Source organism: Budorcas taxicolor, chromosome 20 (genome assembly GCF_023091745.1).
Source record: "Budorcas taxicolor isolate Tak-1 chromosome 20, Takin1.1, whole genome shotgun sequence".
Taxonomy (NCBI): domain Eukaryota; kingdom Metazoa; phylum Chordata; class Mammalia; order Artiodactyla; family Bovidae; genus Budorcas; species Budorcas taxicolor.
Window position 1 is genome coordinate 8244963 of NC_068929.1, and position 16628 is coordinate 8261590.

The window sequence follows — 16628 nt, forward strand, 5'->3', positions numbered from 1 at the left end:
AGGCTGGGTAGGTGTATTAGTATTAGGTTCAGGTGTTAAGTGTCTGAAAATACAAAATAACAGTAACTTAAACCAGACATGTGTGTTTCTCTTTGGCTTAGAAGTTTGGGGAGATGTTTGAGGACAGCTACTGTGTCATTCAGGGGCAGGGGCCCAGGCTCCCTCTATCTTGTCGCTCTGCTCTACACGACCTTCACTGAATGGGGCAGGATGGTGGCATCCACATTCTGGGTAGCCAGAGGGAGAGAAGGACACAATGGGTAACATCCACCGAGAATCCCTGAAGCAGCTACATTTCTTTACATCTCAGTGGCCAGAACTTAGTCACATGGCCACACCTAGCTGCAAGGGAAGCTAGGAAATGTAACTTTCCTTCTGAGCACCCATATGCCCAGCCAAAAATTGGGAGCTCCATCTTCATGCAAAAATAGCAACCATAGTCAAACCTCTCTTACACTTACTCTGTGCCAGGCACTATCCTAAATCCTTGACATTCACCAACACATTTTATCCTTACAACACATCTATGCGGAAGGTACTATTATTGTCCTAATTTTACAGATGAGGAAACTGAGGTACAGAAGTAAAATAAATTAGTAAGTAGACAGACTAGAATGTGACCCCACACAGTTTGGCTCGAGCATGGGCTCTGTTACCATCGCTAAGAGTTATGAAGAAAGGGAGAATCTACTGGGAGGCATGCATATTCTCTGTTCATTACAGCAGGGTGGAACACAGAGAGATGAACGTGCTCAAGGCAAAAGACACAGCAAATGCAGAAGTCCCCTAACCCCCCAAAATGTGGTCCTTTATCACAGTGTCTCTAGGAATTACATGGGTCAACGAATCTTTTGGAGACCATGTGAAATGCACGCTTAATTCAATAGGTCTGGGCTGGGGCTGAGAATTGGCCCCATGGTGCCTTTGCAGTTGCCTGGTGGGCCAGCACCAGACTGTGGACCAGACTTTGAGAGGGAGGATTCATTGTCAAATGCTTACCATTGTGTGACTCCCTTCCTATAGAGGGCCAGGCAGTCTTTTGGGCTCAGTGGCTACTCAAGGCCCCTTCAACCTTTCTACTGCTCCTAGGATTCAAGTTCCAACTGAGATTTCCTTCTCTCTCCCAAGGGTGCCAGGTCCCTTGCTGGCTGAATGAATGAATGAAAGAAAAGGGAAGAAGAGGCAACACTGTATAGGGTCCAGAGGAAGAGTGTGGTTCACAGCCCACACCCTACAGCAGACAGAACTGGCACCATGCATTCTGAATCCTCCCAAAGGAATAGGTACCACCATTTCTCTCTATTTATAGAAGAGAAATGGCCTGCTGGCCCTGCTTTTTGAACCTGAGCCCCACCGCCCCCCTTCCTCCCTTGGGATTTTTCAAGCTTCTGTGTTAGCAAAGCCTTGAGGTGGGGCCAGTCATAGAAGGGGAAGTTCAAAATGAGTTTCCTCCACCTGGGTCTTGTATTACAGCTACCAGCTCCTCTCTTTCAGCAATCCTGAAAGGAGATGCTGATTACCTGTGAATTGCACAGAAGGAAACTGAGGCTCAGAGAGGTCTACCCTGGCCCAAGTCACACAACAGGTCTTGGTCTGCCGTCCACAATAGACTGGGCTCAGAGCCAGGCTCAGTGAATACCACTGAAATGAACCATGAACTGAAGATGCAAGCAGAGAAGTGAAGCTAGCAGGCCAACCACAACAGCTTCAGGTGACAAGCCTTTACTAGGTGCCAGGCATCACACTACGCAGTCTCCCAACTTTCTCATTTGATCCCCAGGAAAAACCTCCTCGGGTAAGCGTCATCAGCTTCTTCCTGCAGATGTGGAAAGGGGTGTGGGCTCAGAGAAGACCAGCGTGTTTCCCAGAGAGGCTCAGCAGGAATGTGGTTGGGTCCACTTTACAAATCTACGCCTGCCTGACCTCCACCTTTCTGTCACGGTATTAGGCCCTTCACTCAGAGTTAGATGCTGTGCAAAGCCCAAATTTGTACCATGCCATTTAATTTGCACATCTCAAGAAAGTGAAAGTCGCTCAGTCGTGTCCAACTCTTTGCGACACCATGGACTGTACAGTCCATGGAATTCTCCGGGTCCGAATACTGGAGTGGGTAGCCTTTCCCTTCTCCAGGGAATCGTCCCAGCCCAGGGAATCGAACCCAGGTCTCCCGCATTGCAGGCGGATTCGTTACCAGCTGAGCCACCACGAAAGCCTGAGAATACTGGAATGGGTAGCCTATCCCTTCTCCAGCGGATCTTCCCGACCCAGGAATGGAACCGGGGTCCCCTGCATTACAGGCGGATTCCTTACCAACTGAGCTATCAGGGAGGCCTCAACTCAGGATTACTGGTTTGCAAATGCAAAATAACGGAGGCAGTGGGATTTGTTCGAGGCCACAGAGAAACTGATGGAAAACACAGTGGGGGGCGGGGGCTGGCAAGGCATGAATAACTGTATCTTTGGGTGCTCCCTTCCTCTCCAAACCTCGAGCCCCACCGCGCGCCCCGCTAAGGCCCGCACCTCCGTCCCGGCACCCAGCCTCCCACCCCAGCCCCCGGGCCCCTTTAACGGTGCGGCGGAAGGGGCGGCCGGGGGCGGGGGCGGTGCCCAATGCGCTGAGCCGAGCGTCACTTCCCGGCGGCGGGAGGCAGCGGCGAGTGTCGGAGGCGGGGGGCGGCCGGCGGGGGCGGGGCGGCCGGAGGCGGCGTTGGCAGCGGGCTGGGACCCACGCGGCGCCGCGGCCCACCTGGCCTGCAGCGCTCCCATCCCTGGCGGCGGCGGCGACGGCACGATGCCCTTTGACTTCAGGAGGTGAGTGTGGCAACACCAGCGCGGGGCGTGCTCAGGCACGCTGCGGACCCCTCCCGCCTGAAACGCAAAAGCAGTCCCCCACCCTGTGCATGCCTCCGCCGGCCCTCGGGGACTCCAGGCGGGCCCCCTGCCGCACACAAAGCCAGCCGGAGGCTCGGAGGGCCTCCTCGTGCAGCGGGAAGCGAGGCCACCCACCTCTCAGGCCGCTCCGCCCCTTCCCTCTCGGGGTCCCCCTCCCCAGGCTGCCCTGACACCTCGCAAAGTCGCATCCCCTTCCCCCCATACTGGGAAACAGATTTCCTTCCTCCCCTAGATGGGCGCGAACGAGAAGCCATCCCCTTCCTCCCCTCTTCAGAGCCTCTCCTGAACCCCACCCCAGTGACAGGTTGCGTCCAGGGCACCTTGGATGAGCCCCCAGGGGTCCACAGGGGTCTGCAGCCCCCTCCCACCACGCAGCTGCTGGAGGGTTTCAGGTTTCCGTAGGCTCAGCCTCTCCCCACTGGCTCCAGCTGGAGGCCCGTGCCTCCGCTGGTCCTACTCCTGTGCTCTGGGTCTGGGGGCTCCTTGGGGGAGGGGAGGAGACCAGACCAGGGATCTGTGGGCAGGGCTTTGCAGAGAGGGCCCAGCCGGGTCTGGCCTCGGCTTTCTCCAGTCACCACAGTGAGCCCTTTGTGGAGTCCGGCGGCCACCCGGTCCACGTTGTGCTGGGCTAGGCCTTCTGGAAGCCTGACTGACAAAGGTCTCCACCAGACTTTACTTTGAGGTATGGAGCCCCAGGGGCTGTCCAGGCCTGAGGCAGCATTGCTGGACGTGTATACCAGGGAAAACTAGCAGGGCTTTAGTGGGTTAGAATTTAGTGTGAGCTGAATTAGAATCCTGTCTCTGTCCCCTCCACTGAGCAGGTTGGTATATTCTAGAAGTTGGGGCGAAGGCTCTGGGTACAGACCTCCCCTGAGCTGCTCAGCTGGATGACTTGGGCAAGTGTCTGAGCCCTCTCGGTATCTCTGTCACCACCTGCAGATTGGGGCTAAAAATAAAGTCCCACCTGGTAGGGCTGAGAGCCTGAAAGACACTTAATTCAGAGCCTGGTGGGGTGTGGAGTTCAGAAGTGAGATGTTAGTGGACCAACCGCCTCTCCATGAGGCCATTTCCTTACCCGCAGACTAGGGCTTCTGGTCCCTCCCTGCAGCTGTGAACGAAGCCAGGGTAAAGTGCCAGCCTTCCTGGCAGAAAAGCCTGGCAGTGCCCCCCAGGCGTGTGGGTGTATTGGGGTGTCAGCCTGAAGAGCTCAGTGGCCTGGGAACTCGCACTGGTGGGCGTGGAGCTCGGCCTGCCGTGGGCGCTGTGGCCGTCTCACAGCCTGCCCCTTCCACGCAGCCCTGGGGCTGCCACCAGGGTAGTTCTCACACAAGGAAAGGCTCCTCTGATGGAATTCAGGGGCAGACCTCATACCAACAGCTAACATTCAGGCCACGAGAGAGCTGTAGTTGGCCAATTTCGGTTCCATAAAGCCTCCCCTTACCCAGGCTGGTAATTCCTGCCCTCTTCTATCTTCTATGTGGTTCAGTAGGTTCTGGTGATTTTGACCTTATTGAAGAAGTCACTGCTTTGGGGCATACAATTCATTCACTCTGCACCTAACCTCACATTTTAAGGGAAGGAAGTTGAGGACTGAGGGTCTTGCCCTAGATTGAAGGGTGGACCAGGGTCCCAGGTTGCATAGAATTCCTGACTTGGTGCTCCTTGAGTTGGAGATCTGGCGTATCCAGGTGTCATGGGAGCCCCAGCTTAATGAGGTGTTTTAATCGATTTCCTTGAAAGCTTCTCCTACTCCAGAACAGTGAGAATGTATTCAACACTTCCCATTCGCACCTTGGAGGATGAGCCTAGTAACCTACATTTCTAAGACGTGTTCCTTCCAGGGCTCAGGTTCAAAGGAAGGGTCCGCCGTCCCATGCACTTCAGGGTTCACTGATCAGACGTTTACTGAGTGTCTGCTCTGTGCTTAGCCCTCCGCCCGATGCCCCACCACAGAGCTGGGTGACATGTGACTTGTTTGCCCAGGGCCAGGCAAGTGGTGAGCTGATGGAGCTGGGATTCAAACTGGGGACTGTTGGCTCCAAGGCCCTGGAGCTTGATCTGTTAGCCGTGGGTGAAAAGGGAAGACTTGGAAGGTCCCCAGCCCTGTCAGATCTCTTAAAAACCATGGGGGAGAGAGAAGGACATGGCGACCCACTCACAGTATTCTTGCCTGGGAAATCACATGGTCGGGGAGCCTGATCATGTACAGTCCGTGTGGTTGCAAAAAAATCACTGAACAGTAACTACAAAGGATTCGCTCCACCAGGAATGTGGGCTGCCCCGGCAACCCCAGAGACGACCTGCAATTTTACACGTGTCCCTTTGTAGTCCCTTCTGCGTGTGTGCGTAGGTGACGTTTGAAAAGTTGTCTTGACACCTGCCACTTGATTCATCTCTTGTTCTGCAGTTTGTATAAACCTATTGAGAGTATAAAATCCAGCCACTGAATTGTGGTCACAACTGTATGAAAGTTTAAGAACATATATCAGTTTTGTTATAGGTATATAGTGGTACAATTTATGCTCAACTTCTGTTCAGTGAAATGTACACACTGTAATTAAATAACCCTTAATACAAAAAAAGAAAAAAAGACCACAGGAGATGGAGAGGGATATATTCTGATTGAATCCTCCCTCTCCCAGTTCGAGGCCAGGGAGAAAACCAGGCTTCCTGGTCATTTTGCTTTCCTTACTACAGAATAAAATCAAGGAGGAGAAAGGGATCTCTTGCCCTTTCTTATTAGCACTCCTTGCTTTCTTAGTGCCTATGGGACCTTACCTCTTGTGTGCTTTCCTGTCTGTGAAATGGGGATGAAAACAGTACCCATTGTTGAGGAGATTAATTGAGCCACTGTGTGTAAAGCGTTTAGATGAAGAGTAAGCACCCAGGAAACTTTGGTCACTCTTTCCGTTATTGGTATTATTTCATCGAAGCGCCTGTTGCCTAACACTGTATAATTCACTTCATTATTTTGTGCTTATTTTCTTTCTGCCTCCCATGAAAACATGAGCTGCCTCAGGCAAAGACTTCTATCTGTTTCCTTCATTCTTGTAACTCCAGTGCCTAGAAAAAATTGCCAGGGCTACCCTCGCCCCGAGGACGGGTCTCTCAGAGCCTGTCAGTTCAGTTCAGTTCAGTCGCTCAGTCGTGTCCGACTCTTTGCGATCCCATGAATCGCAGCACGCCAGGCCTCCCTGTCCATCACCAACTCCCGGAGTTCACCCAAACTCCTGTCCATCGAGTCGGTGATGCCATCCAGCCATCTCATCCTCTGTCGTCCCCGTCTCCTCCTGCCCCCAATCCCTCCCAGCATCAGAGTCCTTTCCAATGAGTCAACTCTTCGCATGAGGTGGCCAAAGTATTGGAGTTTCAGCCTCAGCATCATTCCTTCCAAAGAACACCCAGGACTGATCTCCTTTAGGATGGACTGCTTGGATGTCCTTGCAGTCCAAGGGACTCTCAAGAGTCTTCTCCAACACCACAGTTCAAAAGCATCGGTTCTTCAGCGCTCAGCCTTCTTCACAGTCCAACTTTTACATCCGTACATGACCGCAGGAAAAACCATAGCCTTGACTAGATGGACCTTTGTTGGCAAAGTAATGTCTCTGCTTTTGAATATGCTATCTAGGTTGCTCATAACTTTCCTTCCAAGGAGTAAGCGTCTTTTAATTTCATGGTTGCAAAATCACCATCTGCAGTGATTTTGGAGCCCCCCAAAATAAAGTCTGACACTGTTTCCCCATCTATTTCCCATGAAGTGATGGGACCAGATATCATGATGTTAGTTTTCTGAATGTTGAGCTTTAAGCCAACTTTTTCACTCTCCTCTTTCACTTTCATTAAGAGGCTCTTTAGTTCTTCACTTTCTGCCATAAGGGTGGTGTCATCTGCATATCTGAGGTTATTAATATTTCTCCCGGTAGTCTTGATTCCAGCTTGTGCTTCTTCCAGCCCAGCGTTTCTCATGATGTACTCTGCATAGAAGTTAAATAAGCAGGGTGACAATATACAGCCTTGACGCACTCCTTTTCCTATTTGGAACCAGTCTGTTGTTCCATGTCCAGTTCTAACTGTTGCTTCCTGACCTGCATATAGGTTTCTCAAGAGGCAGGTCAGGTGGTCTGGGATTCCCATCTCTTTCAGGATTTTTCACAGTTTCTTGTGATCCACACAGTCAAAGGCTTTGGCATAGTCAATAAAGCAGAAATAGGTGTTTTTCTGGAACTCTCTTGCTTTTTCCATGAGCCAGCAGATGTTAGGGAAGCCAATTATAATGTGATAATGCCACTTCTTCCTTTACTGGGCACCTTTTCAGCTCTGGGTGGTTCATACCCCCTTTCTTCCTTGAACGTGTGCTTTTCTCTAAGTTGCACTCGGGGTGGGGGAGCAGGCAGAGCACAGAGGAGGCCCCCGGGCTTTCAAAGGTGACTTGTGTTTGCCTGGCTCCCAAGGCTTTGTTTCGTTAGTCGCTGGACCTTGAAGTGGTGGAACTGGCCTTGTGACCCAGTTCCGTGGGTGTTGGCCCTGCCGGGACCCAGTTCCGGCTGGCAGGGGCCAGAACACCTGCTGTCTCTGCCTTGGCCCGCAGTGGCGGTTGGGGGCAGGGTGCAGTTCCCGTTGCCCAGGCCCAGAGGAGCCTGAGCAGGACTTTCAGGCACGCAGGGGGGAGCTGGCCACCTCTGCTGAAACCCGAAGACCTGGGGCATGACGCTCCCCTGTCTCTGACCATCGGGCTCTGGAAGAGTTGACTTAACCTTCTCTGAGCCTCAGTTTCTTCATTTTCAGGAGATGGCACCCTTCGCTGCCTTCCCCGGTAGGGTCGATGCAGGGGCAAATGAACTGTCTCTGCAGGGTGTGGTCAGCTACATAGTTTGTGGGGCCCAGTGCAAAATGAAAATGCAGAACCCCTTGTTGGAAAAGTATTAAGCTTGTCAGGACAGTGACAGCAGAATGTTAAGCCAGGTCTGAACGCAGCCCTCCGAGCCTGGGGCCCTATGTGACCACACGGTTCTCAAGCCTGCGATGCCAGCTCTGCTGTTGGCATCTTGGTTCAGCCTCCATCGCCTCTCACTCTTGCCTTCCGAGTGGTCAGGCATCTCCAAGAGACCGTAGATCTCCTCAGAGCCCCAGGGGAACTTTCTGAAGTTGACATGATTTTTTTCACATCCTGGTTTCAGCCATCAAGTGGGGCCTGTAGCTCTGATCAAGGACAATTTCCTTAGCTCCCCGTGTGGCCTCGCCCGATGGGGTCCCTGCAGCCCCCCTCACTCCCTGCACCGGTGTCAGCCTCCCAGCCACCATGGCGGGCTCTGAGCACACAGTCAGCACTCGGCAGATAGCAGCTTACCCGAGTGCCTGCGTTTCTGCCCTGCTTCAGCCCAGAAAGAACTTGGGTAAGCTGGTGGAAACACATACTTTACAACAAGTTAAAAAAAATTTAAATAGACTTAAAAATGAGGGCAAAAGGGAAATAAAGATCAGACCAGAGGAAAATTTTAGGTGAAAATCAAGCCAGTATTTTGTGTTTATGGAGCACTTACTAGTGCCTGACTCTTGTAAGAGTCCTACCTGTGCTCACTTAATCCCTCAGTAACCCTGCAAGGCAGACACTCTTGTTATCCCACTTTAAAGGCGAGCCAGTTGAGGTGCAGCAGAGGTAAGGGACATGCTGGATCAGCAGGAAGTCCTGGGGGTTGGAATGCTGCTCTCTGCCCCAGAGCCCTGCTTGTATCCTGTAGGCTCATCTCTAAAGTTTTCCCCTCCCACTCGCCAAGTTCAGAGAGAACAGAATCCCCCTCTGATTGGACTCATTGGTTTTTCATCTCTAACCTTTTCCCAGAAGTGCTCACTAAGAAGCTTAAAGCCACCAACCCTTGTTTTTTTAACTAACCTCATGTGGTCTGACACCTGATTCTAAAGTCTTTAAAGCCCCCCCGCCCAACCCCTTACTATGGTCTCACGGTAGTTTAGAGCAGTGGTCCCCACCCTTTTCAGCACTGGAGACTGGTTTCATGGAAGACAGTTTTTCCACGGACAGGCAGGGAGGTGGGGAAGAATGGTTTCAAGATGATGCAAGCGCATTACGTTTAGGGTTCACTCTCCTATGGGAATCTAATACTGCCGCTGATCTGATGGGAGCTGGAGCTCAGGAGGAAGGCAAGTGATGGGGAGCTGCTGTAAATACAGATGAAGCTTGCCCGCTGCTTACCTCCTGCTGTGCGGGCCCGGTTCCTAACAGGCCATGGACCAGTATTGGTCTGTGCCCCAGGGGCTGGGGATCCTTGACTTAGAGCCTCTCACTCTGGAGGGCCCAGGTTTTCCTGCTCCAGCCCCTGGGGCTCTGGAGTGTAGGGCATGCATTGACGTGCTCATCCAACATGGAAGGAGATGGAAAATCTCTCCTCCCAAGGCGGTTTGGATTCCTGACCTCGATACTGTAGTATCTTTAGCCAGCTGTGGATTCATTAAGTTCTGTTTCCCATCTGGTAATCTGTTCATTTTTTAAATTTTGGAACTGCTCCTGGGCGGTAGTGGAGAGGCAGGCAGGGTGTGAGAAGGGCGTTTGGGGTGAGACTTATCCACTCCCCTTGTATCAGTAACCTTCAGCTCTGGCGGAATATTAAGAGTCACTGGAGGAGCTTTAAAAATCCCCAAACTCAGGTGGCTCTCCAGACCTGGTACTCAGGACCTGAGGGTGGGAGGCTGAGGCATCAGTGTTTTATAAAGGCCCCCATGTGATCCCAGTGCACAGCTCAGGACTGAGCAGATTCCTCTGCATCAGGAGAACCATCTTTAGTAGGCTGAGAGCACAGGGAAGGCCAGATGCTGGAGTGGGTCCCTGCAGGGGAAGTTGGGGAGCGGAGTCTGGTCCTACTGGTCAGCCCTGCAAGCCCATTCCCTCCTCTGGGTTGGTTCTTCACTAGTAAAGCTGTCAATAAGGCAGGTCAGTGGTGGTGGTCGGGGGAAGGGTTACCTTACTTTTCAAACTGTGGTGCCACATTAACAGCTTCAGCATCACCTCGGAGCTTGCTGGAAAGGCAGCGTCACAGGGCCCACCCTGAGTCTGCATCTGTGGTTTACCAGGGTTCCCGGGCGCTTTGGATGTACAGTGAGGTTGACTCGCTCAGCGTCTGCTGGTCTGTGCTGCTCCATAATGGGCTCCCTCCTGGGAGATCCACAGCATGTGCATAGCTTACGAGACTCTGAGAAGTCCTGCACAAAAGGAACCCGAGTCACTTGGCTCAGTCCAGCTTTTGCCAAATGTACTCTGTAAGCCACCATGTGGCTCATAGGGCGGCCACTACCATTTCTCAAAATATTGTTTGGGAAACACAGCTCTAATTGATCCTTGAAGGAAGTGGTAATTAGCCTAATTGTCTGTTGTCAGCTTTAACATTCAGGTCTGTTAACTTAATTACATTGGTCTGTGCAGGAAAAATAGGGCTTCCCTGGTGGCTCAGTGGTAAAGAAGATTCCACCTGCCAACACAGGAGACCCAGGTTCTGTCCCTGGGTTGGGAGGATCCCCTGGAGAAGGAAATGGCAGCCCCCTCCAGGATTCTTGCCTGGGAAACCCCATGGACAGAGGAGCCTGGCAGGCTGCAGTCCATGGGGTCTAAAAAGAGTCAGACACGACCTAGCGATTAAACAACAACAGCATGGGGGAAAAGTACCAGACAGGGAGAAAAGCCTGCCAACGCTTCTATGTGTTCGTTTGTAAGAGAGGCAGGGGTTACTCAGGGTTCCCTGTGCTACCAAGAGCTAGGGAATGTAGAAGGTGCTTTACAAATCTCTCTACTCTCTGACTGGGCATTATTCCTATTTTACATCCAGGGAAGTTGACCCCCAGAGATGCTGGGTCACACAGATGGTACTTCAAAGGGGCCCCAGGGGACCAGCTCAGCTCAGACACCTGAAAGCATAATCCTTTCCTTGAACGCTGCCTCTCGGAACCTTCCGGGCAGCACAGCTGGACAGGAAGCAAGATCCGTTTGAAATGGACTGAATGTTCTGTTTATCCAAAAGGTGGAAACCCTATTTGAGATGAGCGGCCTGGCTGCTACCAAACTTTAGTCGCAGGTCCCTGAACATCGGGTGCTGGCAATACTTTTCTCTTGAATTTTGGTGTGAGGCTTGCATCCCTCAGGAGGAAAGGGGGCAGTCCGCGTCTTATTGGTAATGCCTGACAGTTCCGGGCAGTTCCTCAGCTGCCGGTGTGTGTGCTCTGTTATTGAACTGGAAAATCACACTGGTCACACGAGATAGATATGATGATAGTCACTTATTTGTCTGTGCTTTATCTTTTTAATTAGCATGCCATAAAAAGTGGCCTTTTTTGGGTGTACTCTTCTATGGACTTCATGCCGTGTGACTGCCCCACCGTCTGGATATAGAACAGTTTCATCCCCTCAAGAAACTCTAATTCCATCACTTTATTAATTGAAAATTTTAAAACTGTGGTCAGAACACTTTAAAATGAGAGCTACCCTCTTAACAGCTTTTTAAGTGCACCGTGCAGTATTGCTAATGCTGGGTGCAGTGTGGTAGAGCAGATCTCTGGAACTTATTATTTGTCTTGCATGACTGAAACTTTATACCTGTTGAATAGCAAATTCCCATTTCCTTCTCCTCCTCCAGCCCCTGGCAACCACTGTTCTACTCTCTGCTGCTGTAGATTTAACTGTTTCAGATGCTTCCTATAAGCGGACATAGCAGTTTGGTCTTCCATGACTATGACTAACCACTTCCCTGGTGGCTCAGACAGTAAAGAGTCTGCCTGCAATGTGGGAGACCTGGGTTCGATCCCTGGGTTGGGAAGATCCCTTGGAGGAGGGCATGGCAACCCACTCCAGTATTCTTGCCTGGAGAATCCCATGGTAGAACAGCCTGGCAGGCTACAGTCCATGGGGTTGCAAAGAACTGGACACGACTGAGCAGCTAACACGCTTTCTGTGACCGGCTTATTTTACCTAATGCAGCGTTCGCCATGTTCATCCATGGTTTTCCCTTTTTAAGGCTGAGTAACATCCCTTTGTGGTGTACGCCACATTCTCCTTATCCACTCATCCGGCCATGGACACGCGGGTCATTTCCACATTTCGGCTGTTGTGAATAATGGTGCGGTGAATATGGGGGTGTATATACCTCTTTAAGATCCTGATTTCAGTTATTTTGGAAAAATACCCTGATTACTGGTTTGGTATTTCTATTTTTAGTTTTTTGAGGACCCTTCTTACTGTTTTCCGTAGTCGCTTCTCTGAGTGACATTTCCGCCAACAGTATACAAGAATTCCAGTTCCTCCACAATGTCCCCAACACTTGTTATCTTTTATTTATTTGGGTGATAGCCATCCTGACAAAGTGTGAGGTGGTATCTCACTGTGGTTTTGATTTGCATTTCCCTAATTGTTAGTGAAATTAAAAAGCAGAGATATTACTTTGCCAACAAAGGTCCGTCTAGTCAAAGCTATGGTTTTTCCAGTAGTCATGATGAGAGTTGGACTGTGAAGAAAGCTGAGTGCTGAGGAATTGATGCGTTTGAACTGTGGTGTTGGAGAAGATTCTTGCAAGTCCCTTGGACTGCAAGGAGATCCAACCAGTCCATCCTAAAGGAGACCAGTCCTGGGTATTCACTGGAAGGACTGATGCTGAAGCTGAAATTCCAATACCTTGGCCACCTCATGCAAAGAGTTGACTCATTGGAAAAGACCCTGATGCTGGGAGGGATTGGGGCAGGAGGAGAAGGGGATGACAGAGGATGAGATGGCTGGATGGCATCACTGACTCGATGGACTCGAGTCTGAGTGAACTCCAGGAGTTGGTGATGGACAGGGAGGCCTGGCATGCTGCGATTCATGGGGTCGCAAAGAGTCGGACACGACTGAGCAACTGAACTGAACTGAACTGAATTGTTAGTGATGTTGAGGATCTTTCCATATACCTGTTGGCCGTTTGTGTGTCTTACGTGGGGAAGTGTCTGTTCAGGTCCTCTGCCCAGTCTTAATCAGGTTATCTGGTTGTGGGTGTTGTTGTTGTTGTGTATTTTGTGTGTGTATAATTTGCTACGGAGTTGAAGGAATTTCTTACGTATTTTGGATATTAACCACTTTTCAGATACATAGTTCACAAATATTTTCTCCCAGTGAAAAAGGTGCCCTTTCACTCTGCTGATTGTTTCCTAATTTAGTTTGGAAACGGGAAGCCAGTATTTAGAGCTGGGAAGTGACTGGCCCAGGTACATAGCTGAGGAAGTGCGGGACTAGGCCTTGAACTTGGGGCCTTAGTCGAGCCAGGGCGCTTTGGCACGTGCTCCCTGCCTCGCTGGTGCCCAGACGTTGTTGATTTTTGTGGCTCCCCACCAGGTTGCACCATCCTTTTCCCTCGTGCTTTCACACCAGGAGCCACGGTGACATAGCAGAGTTTAACTAAAATACCCCTTCACTACTTTGGAAGGAACCTGGCGATACTTGCCTTGTTTGGATGTTTTGCTGGGTCCAAGGGCACCTTTGTGACATGGAGCAGGTGTCTTCAGGGGCAAGGGCTAGGTTGTGGGCCCCCTTTAGGAGTGGCTTTCTTCCCTACGAGTCCCTCGAGGGCTGCCTTCGGAGTGCCTCCCTCGGGAGCAGACCCTCACGCTCAGCCCTTTTGGCAGATCGCCCTGGATATGAGGCCATTCCCCGTGTTCCCTGGGCTCCGGGCCCTGAACAAGACGCCTGAGTCTGTGAGCCTCCCTTTTCCTCATCTGCGTGTTGGGGTACTCACACTTTCCCGGCAGGACTTTTATGAGGATGGGCTGAACCGTGTGGTTTGCGGGACAAGTATGCTTAGAAAGCAGGGTGTGTTTCTCTCATCCTGGCCTTGGCTGGCTGCCCTGTGCTGTGCCCCATGCTCAGCCCTGGTGGATCTGTGCAGAGGGGCACCTGACGGGCAGACATGGTAAGGCCGGGACTCCTGGGGTGTGCAGGGCAGAGATGTGCCCTGGTGAGGACACCTGGGGTGATTCAGCCCGGAGCTGGGCTCCCTTCTCTTAAGTGGCACCCACATGGTGACCCTGGACACCAAGGCAGTAACCTCTAGTGGGAGACAAAGTGGTCACAGGGTCACACACAGATGCCCCCAGGATCCCAGAAGGTACCTTGGGGTGGGGGTGGGGGCAGCTGGGTGCAGGGGCTGGAGCCCGTCAGAGGGTGATGCTCCGTTGGAAAGGGGCAGCTCCCTGTGGCTTGTTGCCCTCCAGATCACCCTGTTTTTCAGGAAATGATGAAAATCTCGTAAATTGTGTGAAAACTATTAGTAACTGCTTTCAATTTTTTTGTTGTTGAACGTTAGGCTGGGCCAAACCAAAGCCTTCTGAGGGCTGATGACGGCCTGCGGCTGGCGGCGGGTGGGCTGTGTGCAGCACGTACCAGGGGCCAGCACAGGCTTGCCTGGTGGACAGGACTGGGTGGAGCCCCTGGACTCGGGAGGGGGATCTGGTGCGTCTGGACTTGGAGCTGGAAGCAGAGGAGTGAGGGACCCCCAGATTTGGGCAGAGGCCTCTCAGGGTGTGCTTCCTGGCCTGGGGCTTTCCTCCCCTGGATGGTGCTGGGGGCGCACGGCCAGCTCTGCCACCAGACCTGACTTTGCTCCTCAGCAGTCCCGGGCTGGCCTAACCTCAGTTGGAGTGGCACTCCCTTCTCCAAATCCCTGAATACCCTCAGCCTCCAGGGTGTCTCTCTCAGGGACCTCCCAGCGCTGTGCTGTGCCCACAGTGCCCACGGTGGTCCCTGCTTACCCAGTGCCAGCGCTGTGCCCACAGTGCCCACGGTGGTCCCTGCTTACCCAGTGCCTGTGCTGTGCCCACAGTGCCCACGGTGGTCCCTGCTTATCCAGTGCCTATACTGTGCCCACAGTGCCCACGGTGGTCCCTGCTTACCCAGTGCCTGCGCTGTGCCCACGGTGCCCACGGTGGTCCCTGCTTACCCAGTGCCTGTGCTGTGCCCACGGTGCCCACGGTGGTCCCTGCTTACCCTGTGCCTGCGCTGTGCCCACGGTGCCCACGGTGGTCCCTGCTTATCCAGTGCCTGTGCTGTGCCCACGGTGCCCACGTTGGTCCCTGCTTACCCAGTGCCAGCGCTGTGCCCACAGTGCCCACGGTGGTCCCTGCTTACCCAGTGCCTGTGCTGTGCCCACGGTGCCCACAGTGGTCCCTGCTTATCCAGTGCCAGGCTGGAGGCCTTTCTTGGTTCAGGTCACCCTCAGGGTGATCAGGCCGCTTGCCTGATGAGCATGCTGGGCACAGAGGGGATGGGGCTTGGCCAAAGTTGCACAGACCACGGGCAGGTGGAGCGCTCGTCTGTGATGCCAGAGCTGCTTTTCTTACCCAGCTTGTGTGCCCCGGAGGGGAGTGTTATCCCCTTGGTGCAGGGGGGCTGCTCCATGGGCGCTCCCGATGCCGGAGGCTCCCGATGCCAGAGGCTGTCTCCTCAGTGGTGTTTACAGTTTGCTGCTGGGGAAGTTGAGGGAAAGGGCTCCGGGTTGCCTGAGAGGAGGCCGGGCCTGCCTTGCCAGTATTCAAATGTGTACACCTGGGGCGGGGGACCAGCTGAAACCCTGCTGGGGGGAGGGGTGCAGCCCTCCCGTGGGGATAGATGGGGCCGCCCAGCCCTCCCTCGCTCTGGCGGCCTCTGGAGCCCCAGTTAACAGGCCAGCCCCCGGCTGGGGTGGTGGAGACATTGTCGAACATATTTCTTGAGAGCCTGCTGTGTGCCAGGCACTGTGCTCAAAGCTGGGCATACAGCGCTGAGCCAGCCAGACAGCTCCTGCCCCCCAGCCTCATGAGACATATGTTTTGTCGGGCTTCTCTGGGGGCCCAGACAGTAAAGAATCTGTCTGCAGTGAAGGAGACCTGGGTCCGATCCCTGGGTTGGGAAGGTCCCCTGGAGAACGGAGTGGTGCTTTTCTCTCTTTTTTTTAAATTAAAGACACTTTTAAATTTTAGAATAGAGTTACAGGAGGGTTGTATAGGTGGTACAGAGCCCCTCCAGTGTTCCCCATGGTTCACACATCTGTCCCAACCAGGAAACTGACACGAGTGTGTTATTATTAACTAAACTCCAGACTTGATTTAGATTTTGCCTCTTTTCCACTAATGTCCTTTTTGGGGGAGGGGACAGCCTTTTTATTTCAAAAAGATAATCAATTTTCAGTATCCAAACAGTTACACTATTGGTTTTCCTTTCTCCCAACTGGCTCCCAAGAGACCGCACCAAAGGAGAAGGCACACATCTAACAGGCCTTACTGGAGCCTCACCGGAAAGGGGAGATTGGGTCGGAAAGAAACGTTTTAAAAGACCGTACATTGCCAGCCCACAGACCGTAACTTTCACAGCCAGGTGGGGTAACCAGTGCACCCCAACCTGAAAGAAGCAAAGTTTCAACACAAGATAAAATTTAAAAACAGCTGTCCCACTGGCACCCATTTATTGCTCCAGGACGTAATGCATTCAGGGATCGCGTCCCCCCCAGCGCCGCCTGGGGACAGTTCCTCGGTCTTTCTCGTTCTTCGTGACCTTGGCAGTCTTGAAGAGCCCTGTCCAGGTGTCTTGCAAAATGTCCCCCACCCTGGGTTTGTCTGACGTTTTCTCAGGGTTAGGCTGGGTGGAGGGTGGAGTGCCCTTCTCAGCACATGCTGTCAGGGTTACCTGACACCCGCCTGGCGTCACGTTGGCATTGACCTTCAGCCGGATCCGATGGTGT

At 52.6% G+C, this 16628-nt stretch overlaps 1 protein-coding gene across 1 annotated transcript in view; it reads left to right on the top strand.

Annotated features, from left to right (window-relative positions):
- Window positions 1-2688: 2688 nt before the first annotated feature.
- ERGIC1 (endoplasmic reticulum-golgi intermediate compartment 1) overlaps window positions 2689-16628 on the top strand; it is a 115397-nt gene continuing 101457 nt past the window's right edge. Inside the window, exon 1 of the mRNA XM_052659135.1 lies at window positions 2689-2811. Within this exon, the coding sequence (XP_052515095.1) occupies window positions 2792-2811 (20 nt within the window). The 5' untranslated portion in view covers window positions 2689-2791. The remainder of the gene's footprint in view (window positions 2812-16628) is intronic.